This window comes from Cotesia glomerata, linkage group LG1 (assembly GCF_020080835.1).
Source record: "Cotesia glomerata isolate CgM1 linkage group LG1, MPM_Cglom_v2.3, whole genome shotgun sequence".
Classification (NCBI taxonomy): Eukaryota; Metazoa; Arthropoda; class Insecta; order Hymenoptera; family Braconidae; genus Cotesia; species Cotesia glomerata.
Window position 1 is genome coordinate 7127798 of NC_058158.1, and position 18808 is coordinate 7146605.

The 18808-nt window shown below is 29.8% G+C and overlaps 2 protein-coding genes across 6 annotated transcripts; both read right to left on the bottom strand.

Moving 5' to 3' along the window:
• Nucleotides 1-4373: 4373 nt before the first annotated feature.
• LOC123267143 (cyclin-dependent kinase 11B-like) lies at nucleotides 4374-11310 on the bottom strand. Of its 4 annotated transcripts, none has more exons than XM_044731702.1 (6): nucleotides 11095-11310; nucleotides 10576-10953; nucleotides 8803-9291; nucleotides 8531-8719; nucleotides 6032-7507; nucleotides 4374-4821 (listed from the first exon to the last, which is right to left on the bottom strand). In XM_044731702.1, coding segments are annotated over exons 1-6 (2604 nt in total). In that variant the 5' UTR covers nucleotides 11166-11310; the 3' UTR covers nucleotides 4374-4820. The 4 variants fall into 4 exon arrangements, with proteins under 4 accessions (XP_044587637.1, XP_044587623.1, XP_044587631.1 ...); XM_044731688.1 differs by having other exon boundaries at nucleotides 4375-4821; nucleotides 8803-9306; nucleotides 11095-11309; XM_044731696.1 differs by having other exon boundaries at nucleotides 4377-4821; nucleotides 8794-9291; nucleotides 11095-11305.
• Nucleotides 11311-12275: 965 nt separating this feature from the next.
• LOC123267167 (cyclin-dependent kinase 11B-like) lies at nucleotides 12276-18192 on the bottom strand. 2 transcript variants are annotated; one of them, XM_044731710.1, is made up of 6 exons: nucleotides 17989-18192; nucleotides 17439-17819; nucleotides 15842-16291; nucleotides 15574-15750; nucleotides 13037-14518; nucleotides 12276-12753 (listed from the first exon to the last, which is right to left on the bottom strand). In XM_044731710.1, coding segments are annotated over exons 1-6 (2562 nt in total). In that variant the 5' UTR covers nucleotides 18060-18192; the 3' UTR covers nucleotides 12276-12752. The 2 variants fall into 2 exon arrangements, with proteins under 2 accessions (XP_044587645.1, XP_044587651.1); XM_044731716.1 differs by having other exon boundaries at nucleotides 15842-16276; nucleotides 17989-18191.
• Nucleotides 18193-18808: the final 616 nt, after the last annotated feature.

An 18808-nucleotide genomic window follows, 5' to 3' on the forward strand; every position in this document is an offset into this window, starting at 1 on the left:
TTGGAAATTCGTTAGTATTCGCTCGTTAGGACAGCTATTGACAAATACGTCATACAAATGGACATGAGAAAGCTATTAACGCGGTAATCCCCGCTAATTTATCATAAGTACTGATAAAAAAATACCTCGGATAAACGCTCAATTTATTTCGCCCGTGAAACTACTTTTTTTTGTTACATCATCTTCCATAGATTAATTTTTTTTTTGGTAAAGTATTATGTTTAGAAGTATTATATCCGCAAACATTAATTTTCATGTAGATTTTAGGTCCACGGGCAAGATGGGCCCTCTGAAAAAAATTTGATTTATTACGTCCTTAGTTACAATATTAATATCATTTTAGATGGATATCAATGTAAGAGAAAATCAAAATTTGTGCGACTAAAAAATGAAAAAAATGAAAAAATCTCAACAGATTTATTTTAAGAAAAAGTAAAAAAATTTTAGACAGCTAGGTTTAGTATATTAATATTTTTAGACTCGATAGTTTTTATTATTTTCTCCGAGAAATTTTATGCTGATAAAAAATAAAAAAAATTGATCAATGACATTTGAATATGTATAAAATATTTATTACAATTTCCTGTCGAGTATAAATACTAATCAGGACCTTGGTGTTATTGTTATTTACAATTAGGATTGTTTACATGTCAATGATTTTATTTAAATACTTATTGCTGTAATAAAATTATTTCAATGTCAGTATGCGACCATTTAGTTAGGCGCGGTTTATAAAGGATGATATCATTCTTCATAAAGGTTTCATATCATTCTCACCAATAGTGGATTTAAGATGATAAGTATTTAGGCTGTATTCGAAAATGCTCTATCTTTAGATACATAATTGATAAATGACCTTTTATCTAGTGAAATATTAATATTTTTTAAGATATAAGCTCACCCTGATGTTACACTCATCGAGACCTTTCATTTGAGTACCCACATCAATTTTTCATATATTTTATATATTTATATATTTCACAAATACCATATATATAAAATATATAAAAAATGTCATGTTGGTACTCAAACGAAAGGTTTCGATGAGTGTAACATCGAAATGAGTTTATATCTTAAAAAATGTCAATAATTAAGAAATGATCTTGTATCTTGTGAAATATTAATATTTTTAATGATATAAGCTCACCCCGATATTACACTCATCGAGACCTTTCATTTGAGTACCCACATCAATTTTTCATGTATTTTATATATATGGTATTTGTCAAATATATAAATATATAAAATATATGAAAAATTTATGTGGGTACTCAAATGAAAAGTCTCGATGAGTGTAACATCGGGATGAGCTTATATCTCTAAAAACGTCAATATTTAAGAAAGTACAGTGCAATTTAACAATAGTCATTATTTAATAAAGCAAAATTTTATTTATTTATAGTTCACAAGTCTCGTTAGTCAGATAGTGACTGCAAGGTTGCTGTTTTTTATTTATTAAATTATTTATCGTAAATTAGTGTAACAGAAGCTTCCGACAGATTAGATATTAATTCTCTTTATAATATAAAATTTAAAATTCTGATTTTATGGTAATTTTTAAGAATTATGTGCAAAGGGTCAGTCATAGTACTTTTATTTCATAAATTATTTTTATCAAGTGATTGATTAAAGAGTTTTTGATTCATAGAATTAAAATTGGAGATATGAATGAATGTTATGAATAATAAATCAGCGATGAGAATTAAAAAAAGTTTACGTGTAAGCGAAACCGGGTTGATTGACTAGAAAAAAGAGTGAGAGTTGACAATCCCTCGGAGGAGCAGAGTATCAGTCTAAAATTGTATCGTAAAAGTTGGTTCAAGGCCCAGTCAGGTCAAACTGGAGCAGGTTTTTTTCTTTTGGTTTTTATTTTGTTCCCCGGTTTTAAATTTGGTACTTAAATTTAATGGTATAAAGATCCGCCGGCTCTAAAAAAGGCCTTAAATTATTTGTCATTAGATATCTCGATCTGTTATCGAGAGTGTTCAAAATCTCCAGAGACTCAACTGAGGTTGAACGTCCGATGCAAACCGGTGACATCTCGGCTAAATTAGTGACATCGCGAGCCCGGGAACCCGAACCGGATAGCTTGGTTTGTATGTGCCAAATCAGGTTTTGGGACTCCTAGTGATCTGCACCGGGGCCATAAGTACTGAATAAGAAAAAATATTCCCTTGAGTAATCGTCTTGTTAGAATTTTTTTACAACCCGTGGATTTTATTAGTTGAAAAAAATTTTTTTCCTTAAAACTATTCATTTTTATTTTAAATAAAATTTTTGATTAATAATAAAAGATTTTTTTTCTTTTTCAATTTTTATTTTTCAAATTTTTTAATAAAATAATCTATAATATTAAGAGAATAAGAAAAATTTTCTTTCCAGGATAGTCATATGATAAAATCGGTTTTTTTTAGTGAAATTTAGTGTCATTGCAATGATCTTGACTTGAATTTATGCCTTTTCATAGTTTCATATCATTCTCACCAATAGTCAATTTATTATGGTGAGTATTTAGGTTGCATTCGGAAATTATCTCTAGATACATAATTAAAAAATGATCTAGTATCTTGTGAACTATTGACATTTTGTAAGATATAAGCTCACCCCAACATTACACTCGTCGAGACCTTTCATTTGAATACCCACATCAATTTTTCATATATTTTGTATATTTTTATATTTCACAAATACCATATATATAATATATAAAAAATGCCATGTGGGTACTCAAATGAAAGGTCTCGGTGAGTGTAACATCGAAATGAGGTTATATCTTAAAAAATGTCAATAATTAAGAAATGACCTTGTATCTTGTGAGCTATTAACATTTTTAAAGATATAAGCTCATCCCGATATTTTACTCATCGATCCCTTTCATTTGAGTACCCACATCAATTTTTCATATATTTTATATATTTATATATTTCACAAATACCATATATATAAAATATATAAAAAATGTCATGTGGGTACTCAAACGAAAGGTTTCGATGAGTGTAACATCGAAATGAGTTTATATCTTAAAAAATGTCAATAATTAAGAAATGCCCTTGTATCTTGGGATTTATTAAAATTTTTAAAGATATAATATAAGCTCATCCCGATATTTTACTCATCGAGCCCTTTAATTTGAGTACCCACATCAATTTTTCGTATATTTTATATATTTATATATTTGACAAATATCATATATATAAAATATATAAAAAATGCCATGCGGGTACTCAAATGAAAGCTCTTGATGAGTATAACATCGGGATGAGCTTATATCTTTAAAAACGTCAATAGTTAAGAAAGTACAGTGTAATTTAACAAAAGTCATTATTTAATAAAGCAAAATTTTAATTTTTTATACTTCCCAAGTCACGGCAGTTACATACTGACTGCAAGGTCGCTAATATTCCATAATTTCGATCACTATTTAAAAAATGAAAGTTTCAACCAAACAAATAGAGCGTACTTGAAAAATATCAAGATATACTCCTTGAAAATGTCTTCTGCAGATTTCATAAAAGTCGAGTGTCTTTGACAGATTTTGTGACGTCAGCGGGTAGTATAAAATCCATGATGATTTATGGGAAATCCGAAGTTGTCTTGGAGCTTTCTAAGCATCAAGTTCTCTATTTAAATTCATTTATTATTTTTTACTTATGTTTTGATCATTAATGACAAAAATTTAATAATTTATATAGTCTTTTAAAATTTTTGACTCGGCGTTTAAAAAAAATAAAAAACCAAGTTAAATTTTCAAGTAAAACAAAATATTTTAAGATTACTTATAAATATAAACAGCCAATTAAGTTGACAATAATTTTTTTATTGCAGAAAAATGATTCACGCAAGTAAAATAACAGCTAATATTTTAATATTAACTGTGTTTTTATTAATTATTGACTCTACTGACGCGACAATTGAAGACATGGATCGAGAAATAGCGGCTAATTTTCCGTACGGGCGAGGAATGGTAATTACTTTATTTTTTTTATGCAAAAAATCACATAAAATTTTTTATTTATTATTTACAGGATAATGAGCAAGTGCAATTAGCCAGATTATTGCTATCATACCCACGAGGTATGGGTCACCCAAAACGCAACTCGGAGTTGATAAATTCACTGCTCGGGTTGCCAAAAAATATGAACAACGCTGGTAAATAAATAATTAATCAACCTTCTGTAATGATTGATGACAAATGATTAACAAATTTGCAAATATGTTTAGTATGTAATCCAAATATATTTACTACTGTAGTTAATTGATAAATGAATTTAAATATTCGTCTGTATACCAAAAAAAAACCAGATATATAAGGTGAGATAAGATTGTATCAATGAATAAATAAGAATGTGAATTACATTAAAGTAGTCTTTATTTTTTATTTATATTTTTTATAAGTATATAAATCCTTGCTTTTATTTTTTAACTTTAATTCTGTACACGATACACACATTTATTACACATATAACTGCAACATACGATACTTTTATTAAAAGTATCTTACAGGTTATTTATTTGATCGATTTATCACTCAATCAATCAATTTATAAGTTAATTATATTTACACTATTTTATTTTTTACCTTTGCATCGATATATGTATGTTGTTTTTCTATTTAATAGTAGTAAAAATAATTAAAAAGTATAAAATAAAGTATGAAATAAATTCCAGTAGACGTCAATAAATTCATTGTTCTGTTACATTACTTTTTTCGTTTTAAAATTTTAAATAATAAATCCGATCATAAGTATTTTTTATTAATAAATTATATCAGTGCGTTCTATTCCATTGAAATTGGAATGTCGATGTACTACCACACGGAATCTAAACAATTATTAAAATTATGTTATTATTTCTGATAAATATTAGTTATAATAAAATTAAGGACTAATAATTAATTAATTAATTAATTAATTAAGTCATTGAGAACGTTCATACATGAGAAGCTATGAAAAAAAAATAAATCATTAACAATTTTAATTCATACAATTATAATCTATATTATTAAAAGAATAAATTTTGTGGCCAGTGTATTTATATGATAAAATGGGTTTTTATGATTAAATTGGGTATCATTGGAAAGGTCATGACTTGAATTTGTGCTTTATCAAGGTTTCATAACATGCTCACCAATAGTCACTATATTATGATAAATATTAAGGCTGCATTCGAAAATGCCCTATCTTTAGATACATAATTAAGAAATTATCTTGTATCTTGAGAACTATTGACATTTTTAAAGATATAAGTTAATTTCGATGTTACACTCATCAAGACCTTTCATTTGAGTACCCACATCAATTTTTCATATATTTTATATATTTATATATTTTACAAATACCATATATATAAAATGTATAAAAAATGCCATGTGGGTACACAAATGAAAGGTCTCGACGAGTGTAACATCGAAATGAGTTTATATCTTAAAAAATGTCAATAGTTAAGAAATGATCTTGTGTCTTGTGAACTATTGACATTTTCAAAGATATAAGCTCACCCCGACATTACACTCATCGAGAGCTTTCATTTGAGTACCCACATCAATTTTTCATATATTTCATATATTTATATATATTATATATATGTATATATGAAAAATATATCAAAAATGCATGTGGGTACTCAAATGAAAGCTCTTGATGAGTGTAACATCGGGATGAGCTTATATCTTTGAAATATATATTATATATATGTATATATGAAAAATATATCAAAAATGCATGTGGGTACTCAAATGAAAGCTCTTGATGAGTGTAACGTTGGGATGAGCTTATATCTTTAAAAACGTCAATAGTTAAAAAAGTACAGTGCAATTTGACATAAGTCATTATTTAATAAAGTAAAATTTTATTTATTTATAGTTCACAAGTCACATAGTGACTGCAAGGTTACTAATAGTTATTAAATGAAAAAAAAAAATTAAAGCGAGTTTAATAAAAACAGTAAAACAATTTATTATAAAACTCCCGTATAATATATCATCATATATGAACGATCTTAATAACAGTAAATAATAAAATAACAAAATTACCAAAACTTGAGATGAAAACCACCACCGACAGGCGCTGCGCCGCGGCCGCTTTCCATAAGACCCATATGAAATCCACCCGAAGCATTGATCTCAGCATCGTCATTGTCCCCAAGCTGTTTGTACTCTTTGCCACCACTGGGTGGCTTAGGAGAAGCATTAGTAGTCGCACGGATGCCAAGCTCCGACTTGGCAGGCCAGGTAGGGAACATCGCGGGGTCTATTGGCAGCGGAGTCTCCGTAAAGTAAGTATGCTGAAGAGCGTCCTCAGCAGTCATACGTTGCGCCGGATCATAGGTCAGCATTTTATTCAGCAGTTCAATTCCGTTGTCAGATAACTTCAAACTGAATCGCTGTCTTAAATTGTTCACCGGATAAGATTGTGCGAAAGGTATCTTAGAGACGACTGGCAGCTTTGAGTAACCAGGCCAAATACGGTCACTGGGAGTGCCCAGTTCTTTAAAGATTTTTTGCAGTTGATCAATCTCGGATTTCCCGGGAAAAAGAGCTTCCATGCGTATCAGCTCGGCGAATATGCATCCTACAGACCACATGTCGATAGGCGTGCTGTATTCTTTGCCATTTAGCAATAATTCTGGCGCACGGTACCAAAGAGTCACCACAACTGGAGTGTATTGGCGCAGAGGTGATCCATATTCTCTGGCTAATCCAAAATCACCGACCTTGAGGATCCCCCTGTGGCTCAGCAGCAGGTTTGAGGTTTTTAAATCGCGATGGAGGATCCAATTGTCGTGTAAATGCGCTACTGCTTTCAACAACTGCTGCATAAGACACTTTACTTCGCTGGGCAAAAAGTTTTGCTTTTTCTGCTTCATCGTTTCCATCAGAGACTTCAGGTCGTGCTCTACGTAGTCCATCACGATGAATATCTTGTCCATGTTGCTGCCGACGACAATCTCGCGGACGGTAACAATATTCGGATGCTGCGCTTTCAACAACGTATTTATCTCCCTTAGACTAGTAATAGGAAACCCTTCCTTTTCCTTCTCCATTTTCAATCTTTTCAGCGCGACTATTTCTTCTGTGCGTTTATCACGTGCCCGATATACAACACCGTAAGTACCTTCTTCGATGCGGTTCAGACACTGAAACTCTTCTACGCTACGGCATCCTTGGATGGCAGGTAAGTATGGAGGTAGCTCGGGTTCTTTTTCTTCTTTTACTACAATTTTCACCCCTTCGGGTTCTTTGGTTGTGCCGTTCGACTCGATATGTCCTGGAGATCCTCCATCAGAGTGGTCTGACTTGGTGAGTCGCTCGACAGAAAGCGGACTAGGGTTGTTGTAATAGTCAGACCCGTCGTTAGAGTCGTCGTTGGACCCCTTGTTCGTGTCATTCGAGTCATCGTCATCGTCATCGTCATCATCGCTACTCGTGTCTGACGAGTCTGACGTATGTCTATCCGATGATTTGTCTCGACCGCTGTGGCGGTCTTCTGACGAATGCCTTCCTTGAGATCTGCAATTCGATTTAGTTTTTTTTTTTATTGACTATTTCCATGTGAATAAATTTGTTTAATATATAGAAAGAAAATAATTAGGCTATCAAACACTAGTTTTAAGATCGGTCTTAAGATCAAAAGTTCACATAAGAATTTTTTACACTACGTATACTTTTTTTGTACTAGTGACATTTTTAAAGATATAAGCTCATCCCAATGCTATACTCATCAAGAGCTTTCATTTGAGTACCACATGCATTTTGATATATTTTTCATATATACATATGTATAATTTATATAAATATATGAAAAATTGATGTGGGTACACAAATGAAAGGTCTTGATGAGTATAACATCGGGATGAGCTTATACCTTTAAAAATGTCACTAGTTCACAAGATACAAGGTCATCTCTTAATTATTGACATTTTTTAAGATATAAACTCATTTCGATGTTACACTCCTCGAGACCTTTCATTTGAGTACCCACATGGCATTTTTTATAAATATTATATAGATGGTATTTGTGAAATATATGAAAAATTGATGTGGGTACACAAATGAAAGGTCTCGATGAGTGTAATATCGGGGTGAGCTTATATCTTTAAAAATGTCAATAGTTCACAAGATACAAGGTAATTCCTTAATTATTGACATTTTTTAAGATATAAACTCATTTCGATGTTACACTCATCGACACCTTTCATTTGAGTACCCACATGGCATTTTTCATATATTTTATATATATGGTATTTGTGAAATATATAAATATGTAAAATATATGAAAAATTGATGTGGGCACTCAAATGAAAAGTCTCGATGAATGTAATATCGGGGTGAGCTTATATCTTTAAAAATGTCAATAATTCTCAAGATAAAAGATCATTTCTTAATTATGTCTCCAGAGATAGAGCATTTTCGAATGAAGCATAAATACTTTTTATGATCATCATAATTTTTCTTATTCTCTTAATAATATAGAGGTACTGAATGGGTTCATATAAAAATAAAAATAAAAATAAAAATAAAAATGAAACATACTTTGGAGATTTTGACTGGTCATCATCTGATTGTACAGGACTAAGACTATCGTCAGTCAACTCAACAATTTGATCATGATTATGATCTGGACTATGTGGACGTTTTTCCCCTCTCTTTAATCTCCTTGCTTGTAATTCTATTCTAGAAACTTCCTTCCTCCTGACCATTTCCCGATCAGCTTCCAGTAGTCTATTAAAAATAAAAATTATCTCAAAAAAATTCTAGTTACTTAAAGATTTTCAAAATTATATAAATTAACATACTTAAGGTACCTCTCCTTGCGCATTTCCTGCTCGTTAAGTTCCTTAATGTCTTTGGGCTGCAGCGGCAAGTCATTGAGATCCAATTCTTCAATATCATGGATCTGTATACCCTCCATCATTGATTCGCGCATCTGTTTATCGCGGTGTTCGCGTTCGCGGTCGTTTTTATCTCTATCCCGATCGCGCGCTCTGTCGTACTTGTGATTCCGCTTATGCCGCTTCTCTCTGTTCGATCGCTCCTCCATCAACTCATTTTCAGGATACGGATCATCTATATTCTGTAGATGACGCCGGTCGTCCATTCGTCCGCCTCCTCCTCGGCCGTCATTCATCATCATCCTTACATCACCCCGTCTGTCGCGCGTATCCTCCATTCTCATATCTCGGCGGTCTCGAGGTTCACGCGACTCTTCTAAACGCAACTCCCGACGTGATTCCGGTTTATATTCACGTAAATCCCTTGGATCATCTCGTCTTTCACGTCTTTTGTCAAGTAATCTTGAAACGAAGTTCCTTTATTCAGTATATTAGTAAAAAAATTGTACAAAAATAATAAATAAGTTGGTTTAAATAAAATAAATAAGTTAACAATTAATATGTATTTTTAAATAAAAATAAAAGTATTCAATAATGGAAAAATTTTTCGTAATGGATCATTACAAAATAACTGAATTGATTAAAAGTTTTTTTAACAATTTAATTTGTAAATTATTAACAAGACAAATTTAAGTGCTTAAATGTGTGATGTCTGGTAAATTTAGTATTATCTTATATAATAATAATTTGGTAATTTTTTAATAAAAAAATATTTACTGCAGACAAATATAATTATTAAACAAGACAAAATAATACTTTAGACGTATTAAAAAATTTCAGCTATTAAGAAATTTTTCAAACAGAGAATTTTTAACAAATTTAATTAAAAAAAATTTTTTTTTAATTGTACTTGTAATTTATGATACTGAGATTAGCTGATAACTATCAATTTTTTTAATTTTTATGAAAAATTAATTACAATAAAAAAATGTTTTAAAAAATTTTTACTAATAAGTTTTTTTTAATCTTCACATGTGAATTTTTTTATTACATTTTTTTCATCATAATTTCATTGCTATAAAATTATAAAAAAATTTCTAATATTTGTCAACTTCAGTGTCATTATAATTTATAATGCTAAAGTTAGCCGACGTTTTTAATTTTTTGATTATTTTTCATTTATTAAATTAGAATTAAAAAATATTTTTAAAAAATTGCACTTATAGTTTTTCAAGTTTTCTACAAATAAAATTTTTATTTTTATTTTTTTGTAATAATTTTTTCAATAAAAAAAATTCTTAAATTTTTTAGATGTCGGCTAACTTGATTTTCATTTATAATTTATATAATATTTTTATGACAAGAGTTATCCGACATTTAAAAATTTTAGAATTTTTTTTATTGAAAAAATCATTACAAAAAAGATTTTTTTTTAATTTCATTTATAAAAAATTTAAAAAACTGTAAGTGGACTTGAAAAAAATTTTTTTTAGTTTTTTTTTAATAAACTAAACTAAATCAAAAAATAAAAAATGTCGGTTAACTATAATTATAATATTTGTAAGTATTTATTTTTCCTAGTAAATAAATACTTAAAAAAATTGAAATATAAATTTTGTACTTTATTAAAAAAAAAAGTCTGACTTTAGTATAATTTTGACATATTTTTTGTCTATTTTTTGCATAACTGATACTTGTTAAATTAAAAAAAAAAAAAATCAAAATAGCAAATGAAAAATAACTTACCTAGTACGTAAATCTTCAAGAACACGATCACCAGTGTTCCTTTCTTTCCTTTCATGCCTAGATGACTCTCTGTCACTGGTAGCAGCACTTCGAGAGTGAGAATCGAGTCTCTCAGAGCGTTCTAATCTGTCACGATCTCTCTTAGACCCGTCAGACGCTGATTCCAAACCGTGTCTACGGTGCCTGTGTTTATTTTCTCTGCGCCGATCTTCCCGGTCGTGGTGCCTCGACTTGCGATCTTTGTCATCGCGCCTATCACGTCTCTCTCCATGTTTCTCTCGTCTTCTCGAGGACGTCGATTTACGTAAACGTAGAGCTGCCTGTGGTGGTTTGATATCCAACGAATCAGCAGTATCACCTGCTTCCTCCTCTGAGAAACTGTTATTAATTTTATTATTTTTACAAACCGTCTATCAATCAAAGAACGACAATTAATATCAAATAAAATAGAAAGTTTAATTCATTAAATTAATCAATAAATAGATAAATAAATAACTAAGTAACCTTAAAATAGCTCACCTAAAATCATCAATATCTTTCATTGGACTTTTTTTTATTTCACCGTCCTCACTCTGATTGTCTATGTCCATTTTTTTTACAGTTTTTACTAATCACATTTGTGTATCTTCATTTGTGTTTGTTTAATAAATAAAAAACGTAATTATTACGTTATTATTAAATATATATTAATATAAATGTTTTTATAATTTTATTTGTTGGTTACAGCCATCGTTTCGGATTAACGCCGCTCAGTGGCGCACTCATTCATATTCGTCATACTGAAGTTAGCTGACAACTGTCAATTTTTTAAGTATATACTCATAACAAATCAATTACAGTAATAAAAAATGAAAATAAAGTTAACCGATATCTAAAAATTTTTATGATTTTTTTTATTAAAAAACTATAACAAAAAAAAAAAAAAATTTTTTTCATTTGTTAAAAACCTCAAAAACTTTAAGTGCAATTTTTTAAAAATATTTTTAGTTATAATTTAATAAATTAAGCAAAATAAAAAAAATAAAAATTTCGGCTAACTTTATTAATTTAGCAAATATTTAATAATTTTAAGAATTTTTCTAATAAATAAATTACTGCATAAAAAAAAAAATAAAAAAAATTGACCTTTAGAAAATTTAATAAATTAAAAATGCAATTTTTCAAAATTAATTTTTTGGAACAAATTTTTTATGTGAAATAAAATTAAAAAATGGTCAAAAGTAACAGCTAACTTTAATATCATTGATAAAAATGCTTTTCAAAATTTCCTCATGTAAATTTATTTAGCAGATATTTAATAATTTTAAGAACTTTGTTAACAAAAAAATTGACATCTAGAAATTAAAAAAAATCAAAAATGCAATTTTTTTAAAATAATTCTTTGGAACAAATTTTTTTGTTTACTATAGTTAAAAAATGATAATTTTAATGTCATAAATTTTTACTAATAATTTTTTTTTAATTTTCACATGTGGAATTTAATTTATTAAATTTTTTTTCTAAATAATGTCATTGCTATAAAATTATAAAAAAATTTCTAAACTCAATTTCAGTATCATATATATATATGTTTCCAACAAGTTGGTATTTTCACTTCCTATTGGCTGATTGAAATAATCCGCGCTTTATCATGTCAGAACACATCCAAAACAATTATTATAAAAAATCAATAATTAAATACAAGAAAGAATACCAAGTGCTCTATTGAAGTAGTCATTTATTTTCAATCATTATAATACAAATATATAAATTCAATAATTTTACCTAGTCTGATTTGTTTCTGGGTTATCTTAAACCTGTGAACAATGTCAATAAACTTTAGATATTACATAATTATAACAATAAATGATACTTTAATATAAAGTACCTTACAAATGACTTCATTAGTATTTAACCTTATTACATGCGTTTTGTGGTTGAATATTTAATTAATTAACCATTTGTACAATACTTAGATTTAAACATTTAAACTAGCCGTAGAAAAATAATTGGCGTGTAAAGAACATACCATGATATAGTAACAAATTTCAATTGAAATTTATTGTATTTTTAAAATCTTAAAAAAATTATTTATTTACGACAAAAATAAAAGCTATTTCAATCTTTAATGTATTTCGTTGACGCGCTTTGTTAAGTAGAGTCGAATCGTCATTCGAATCATGTACATCCATCGGAGATCTAAAAAATTATAATTAATAATTAATATTATTAATCATTACTTACATTATCAAGTATATGAAAACTAATTAAGCAGATAGTTGATCAATTAAAGAATTTTTTTAATAAACAAATTATAGCAAAAAAAATTGACATGTAGAAATTCAAAAAAAATTAAATATGCAATTTTTTAAAAACAATTTTTTGGAATAAATTTGTTTGTTAAACAAAATTTAAAAGTTGTCAAGTGACTGCTAACTTTAATGACATATCAAGTATTGATTTAAAATAATAAAAATATTACCAAAATTTAAGATGAAAACCTCCGCCAGCAGGAACAGTTCTACGGCGACCGCTTTCCATAAGACCCATGTGAAATCCATCAACAGCAGGACCTAATTCAGCTTCATCATACTCCCCCAACTGCTTGTACTCTTTGCCGCCACTAGGAGGTTTCGGAGACGCATTAACTTTCATGGCTGATCTGTCTTTGGCCTCTGACTTAGCAGGCCAGGTTGGAAACATTGAGGGATCAATCGGCAGCGGCGACTCAGTAAAATAAGGATGCTGTAGAGCGTCCTCAGCGGTGATACGCTGAGCCGGATCATAAGTCAGCATTTTACAGAGCAACTCCATTCCGTTGTCAGACAGCTTGAGCCGGAATCGCTGGTGTAAATTATTTACCGGATAAGATTGAGCGAAAGGTATTTTAGATACCAATGGCAAGTTAGAGTAACCTGGCCAAATACGATCGTTCGGTGAACCGAGTTCTTTGAAGATTTTTTGAATTTGATCAATCTCGGATTTCCCGGGAAAAAGAGCTTCCATGCGTATCAGCTCAGCGAATATACATCCTACAGACCACATGTCGATGGGCGTGCTGTATTCTTTACCATTTAGCAACAATTCTGGCGCACGGTACCAAAGAGTCACCACGATTTGAGTGTATCTGCCCAGAGGTGATCCATATTCTCTGGCTAATCCAAAATCACCGACCTTGAGAATCCCCCTGTGGCTCAGCAGCAGGTTTGAGGTTTTTAAATCGCGATGGAGGATCCAATTGTCGTGTAAATGCGCTACTGCTTTCAACAACTGCTGCATAAGACACTTTACTTCGCTGGGCAAAAAGTTTTGCTTTTTCTGCTTCATCGTTTCCATCAGAGACTTCAGGTCGTGCTCCACGTAGTCCATCACAATGTATATCTTGTCCATGTTGCTGCCGACGACAATCTCGCGGACGGTAACAATGTTCGGATGCTGCGCTTTCAACAACGTATTTATTTCCCTTAAACTAGTAATAGGAAATCCTTCCTTTTCCCGATCCATTTTCAATTTTTTTAGCGCTACAATGTCGCCTGTGCGTTTATCACGTGCCCGATATACGACACCGTAAGTACCTTCTTCGATGCGATTCAAGCTGACAAATTCATCTACATAGCGGCAGCCCTGAATGGCAGGTAGGTATGGAGGTAGCTCTGGTTCTTCCTCTTCTCCTTTTACTTCTTCCTTCACTTCTTCGGGTTCTTTGGCAGTCCCGTTTGATACGATGCGACCGGGAGAGCCTCCGTCAGAGTGATCTGACTTGACAAGGCGGTCGACGGATATCGGGCTGGGATTGCTGTAATCAGAACCATCGTTTGATTCATCATTGGAACCTTTGTTAGACTCTGTTGAGTCGTCGTCATCGTCTTCTTCTTCGCTACTCGAATCCGATGAATCGGACGTTTGTTTTTCAGATGACTTGTCTTTGCTACTATAACGGTCTTCTGATGATTGTCTTTGAGATCTGTAATTGTAAAATTAAATAAATAAAAATTTTTTGTCTACTTCTATATCATTAAAAGAATAAGCAAAATTTTGTGGCCAGTGTATTTATATGATAAAATGGGTTTTTATGGTTAAATTTGGTATCGTTGGAAAAGTTATAACCTGGAGTTGTGCGTTTTAATGGTTTCATATCATTCTCACCAATAGTCAATTTATGATGATAAGTATTTAGACTGCATTCGAAAATGTTCTATCTCTAGATACATAATTAAGAAATGACATTGTATCTTGTGAACTATTGACATTTTTAAAGATATAAGCTCATCCTGATGTTACACTTATCGAAGCTTTTCATTTGAGTACCCACATCAATTTTTCATATATTTTATATATTTATATATTTGACAAATACCATATATATAAAATATATAAAAAATGTCATGTGGGTACTCAAATGAAAGGTCTCGATGAGTGTAACATCGAAATGAGTTTATATCTTAAAAAATGTCAATAGTTAAGAAATTACCTTGTATCTTTTGAACTATTGACATTTTTAAAGATATAAGCTCACCCTGATATTACACCTATCGAGACCTTTCATTTGAGTACCCACATCAATTTTTCATATATTTATATATATTATGTATATGTATATATGAAAAATATATCAAAAATGCATGTGAGTACTCAAATGTAAGCTCTTGATGAGTGTACCATCGCGAACGGCTTATATCTTTAAAATATATATTATATATATGTATATATGAAAAATATATCAAAAATGCATGTGGGTACTCAAATGAAAGCTCTTGATGAATGTAACGTTGGGATGAGCTTATATCTTTAAAAACGTCAATAGTTAAAAAAGTACAGTGCAATTTAACACAAGTCATTATTTACTAAAGCTAAAATTTAATTATTTATAATTCACAAGTCACGGCAGTCACATAGTGACTGCGAGGTTGCTAGTATTCATTAATTTAATTAAAAATTGAATTTTACTAATCAAAATATTTAATAAAAAATAATTTTTTTTAAAAATTCTAATTTATAAAATTGAAATTAAAAACTTACTTGGAAGATTTTGATTGATCATCGTCAGATTGTATAGGACTGAGGTCATCGTCACTTAGTCTATAAACTGGAGCAGGACTGTGCGGACGTTTTTCTCCTCTCTTAAGTCTTCTTGCCTCTAATTCTGCTTTAGAAGCCTCTTTCCTCCGTTCTAATTCTCGGTCTGCTTCGAGTAACCTGTAAAAAAATAAAAAACATCAATAAATAAATAAATTAATTCTAACTTCTTAAAAAAGGTACACAACTGATAGCGAAAAAAGAAAAATACCTCTTTTTACGTAACTCTTGCTCCGCGAGTTCTTTCGGGTCTTTAACCGACATCGGCAAGGGACTTGGCTCGTCCTCTTCATCTTCAACAACCTCCATGGTTGCTTCGCGCTGCTTTTCACGGTACTCGCGCTCGCGATCTCTGTCACGTACTCTGTCATGCTTGTGACTCCGTTTATGTCTTTTCTCCCGATTAGGTCGTTCTTGCTCCAACTCGTTGTCATTGTACGGCAAGTCTTCGATACGTACTTGGCGACGTTCTTCCGCGCGAATTTCATCCCGCTTATCACGTGTGTCTTCAATCCTTGATTCTCTTATTTCTCGACGGTCTCGTGGTTCACGTGTCTCTTCCAAACGCAGCTCTCGACGGGATTCCGATTTATAGTCACGCACATCCCTTGGGTCATCTCGTCGCTCTCGCCTCTTGTCCAGTAATCTTGAAGAGAAATTCCTTTTTTATTAAATTTATCAATTTATTAGAAAATCATCAATCTAAAAATGGTTAACTGTTTTTTTTTTAAATTAAAACAGAACATCAATAATTTATTTATTCTATTTATAATATTAAATTAAAATATCAATTTAATTGAATTTTATAAAAACAAATCTAAAATCTATTTTGTTTCAACATTGTATTATAAATACAATTTTTTTTTTTTAATTACAGATTTTTATAGAAAATTAAATTCTTTGAAATAAAAACTTGATTTGCTTTCTTCGTAATTTCAACGACTGAAAAGTTGTGTCTTAAAATTTTAACAATAAATTAATTAAATTTTTATTATATACACAGAAAGAACAAGATGACACTGGATGTCATCCCAAATTATACTGAGTGAAAACAAATTTCAGATAGTAGCTAGTATAATCCAGATTATAATGAGTATAATCCAGATATCACGCAGTATAATCTAATCTAGATTTTTCTGTCTACTATCTGAAATTTTTTTTCACCACAGATATCACTGAGTATAATCTGGGATGATATCCAGTGTCATCTTGTTCTTTCCGTGTACTTAACAATAAATTAATTAAATTTTTATTCAATACTTAACAATGAATTAAAACGCAACATTCAATATTTTTTCAGAGAAATTATTAAATTTGATTTTGATAATGAAAAATTTTTAGTAAAAATTTTGCTATGAGCTCACTATAACGAAAAATTTTTTTTAATTTACTTATTTCCATTAAAATTAATTAAAAAAAAAAAATATACGAACTTCTCTCAACGTCTGACTCACTAGTCGCAGTAAAAAAATATACGAGTTACATAAGCATATATCCATTGTAATACAAAAAAACTTGATACTTACGAATTTTAAAACCTTTATAACTATTTATGCGTTGAGATTACGAAGAAACTACACCATAGCTTTTTTGTAGAGTGAAATTTCCTCTAAAAACATGTATTTTTAAATTAGAATAGAAAATAAAATACTTTCACTAAAAGCAAACAATAAGTTTGACTAAAACGGGGGAAAAAATACAAAAAAAAGTTATTTGAAAATCAACTGAATACTAACTGATATAAATAAATAAATATAAATGAATAAATATTTGCTTAATTAAATCAACAGCTAATAAAAATAATTTACCTGGTGCGTAAATCCTCAAGGACACAATCTTCACTGATTCTTCCTTTTCTTTCATGTCTAGAAAATTCTCGTTCGCTGGTGACGACACTGCGAGAGTAATTATCTAACCTTTCACTGCGCTCAGATCTTTCGCGGTCCCTCTTGGACACGCTGGTATCAGATCCTGACTCTAAACCATGTCTACGGTGTTTGTGTTTGTTTTCTCTCCGTCGATCTTCACGATCGTGGTGCCTCGGCTTGCGATCTCTATCATCAAGTCTATCTGAATAACCAGAATGATTATCACGCCTTCTCGAAGAATTTGATTTGTATGAACGCTGAGATGCCTGCGGTGGTTTTATTTCCAACGAGTCCGTGGTGTCTTCTCCGTCTTCTGAGAAGCTGTTGATTTTATTTTTTTTGTTATTAAATATCTATCTGTCAAAGAATGTCAATTACTATCTAAATTTACTTTAGATATTTATTTTTAATGATATATAAATAAAACAAAATTAATCTTGAGGAAAATTTATGTTGACAAAAATAAATTTATAACCTTAAAATTTCTCACCTGAAATCTTCCGTGTCTTTTATTGGGCTGTGTCTCATTTTTCCATCATCACTTCGGCTGTCAACTTCCATTTTATTGTAACAGGTATTTTTTTATTTACGATTGTTAAAAATATAAATACTAATCATATATTTAAATTCTGTTTTATAAATATGATTCGTTGGCAAAAGTGGACTAACGTTTAAGAACGTTTTCTCTACCCTCCATAGAACGTTTGTATCAGCAAATTTTTTTTTTTTTTACATAAACCACCATCAGGTGGCGTAACTCTTGCCATTTTTCCGGGAAATTCAAAATATTAAATGAAAATTAATAAAACAGATTTTTAATAATTTAAATAATTTTTGTAACAAATTAATTATGGTAAAAAAATTAAGAAAAAAAAATTAACATGTAGAAATTTAAAAAAATTAAAAATGCAATTTTTTTAAAATAATTTTTCGGAACAAATTTGTTTGTTAAATAAAATTAATAAATGATCAAGTGACTGCTAACTTTAATATGACATTTTTTTAATTTTATTTATCAACAAAATTTGTTCCAAAAAATTATTTTTAAAAAAGTGCATTTTTTATTTTTTACAATTTATACATGTCAATTTTTTTTTGCCATTATTTATTTATTAAAAAATTTTTAAAATGATTAAATATAAGCTAAATTAATTGTCATAATATTCAAACAAATATAAGACAGTGAAATCAGCAGACACTTGACAATATTTTTTTTAAATTAAATCAGATCTAAAAAATTATTTTTAAAAAATTCTATTGATTAATTTTTAGAGCTTCTAAATATAAAATATTGTAAATAAATTATTCTT

Excerpts from the sequence above, each read along its gene's own strand:
- LOC123267143 (XM_044731678.1), bottom strand. The coding sequence starts at position 11,165 with ATGGACATAGACAATCAGAGTGAGGACGGTGAAATAAAAAAAAGTCCA. Across the intron at positions 10,954-11,094 it reads AAAGATATTGATGATTTTAG|TTTCTCAGAGGAGGAAGCAG; the intron begins GTGAGCTATTTT and ends AATTAATAACAG. Across the intron at positions 8,720-8,793 it reads CGCAAGGAGAGGTACCTTAA|ACTACTGGAAGCTGATCGGG; the intron begins GTATGTTAATTT and ends TATTTTTAATAG.
- LOC123267167 (XM_044731710.1), bottom strand. The coding sequence starts at position 18,059 with ATGGAAGTTGACAGCCGAAGTGATGATGGAAAAATGAGACACAGCCCA. Across the intron at positions 17,820-17,988 it reads AAAGACACGGAAGATTTCAG|CTTCTCAGAAGACGGAGAAG; the intron begins GTGAGAAATTTT and ends TAAAATCAACAG. Across the intron at positions 16,292-17,438 it reads CTTGAGGATTTACGCACCAG|GAATTTCTCTTCAAGATTAC; the intron begins GTAAATTATTTT and ends TTAATAAAAAAG.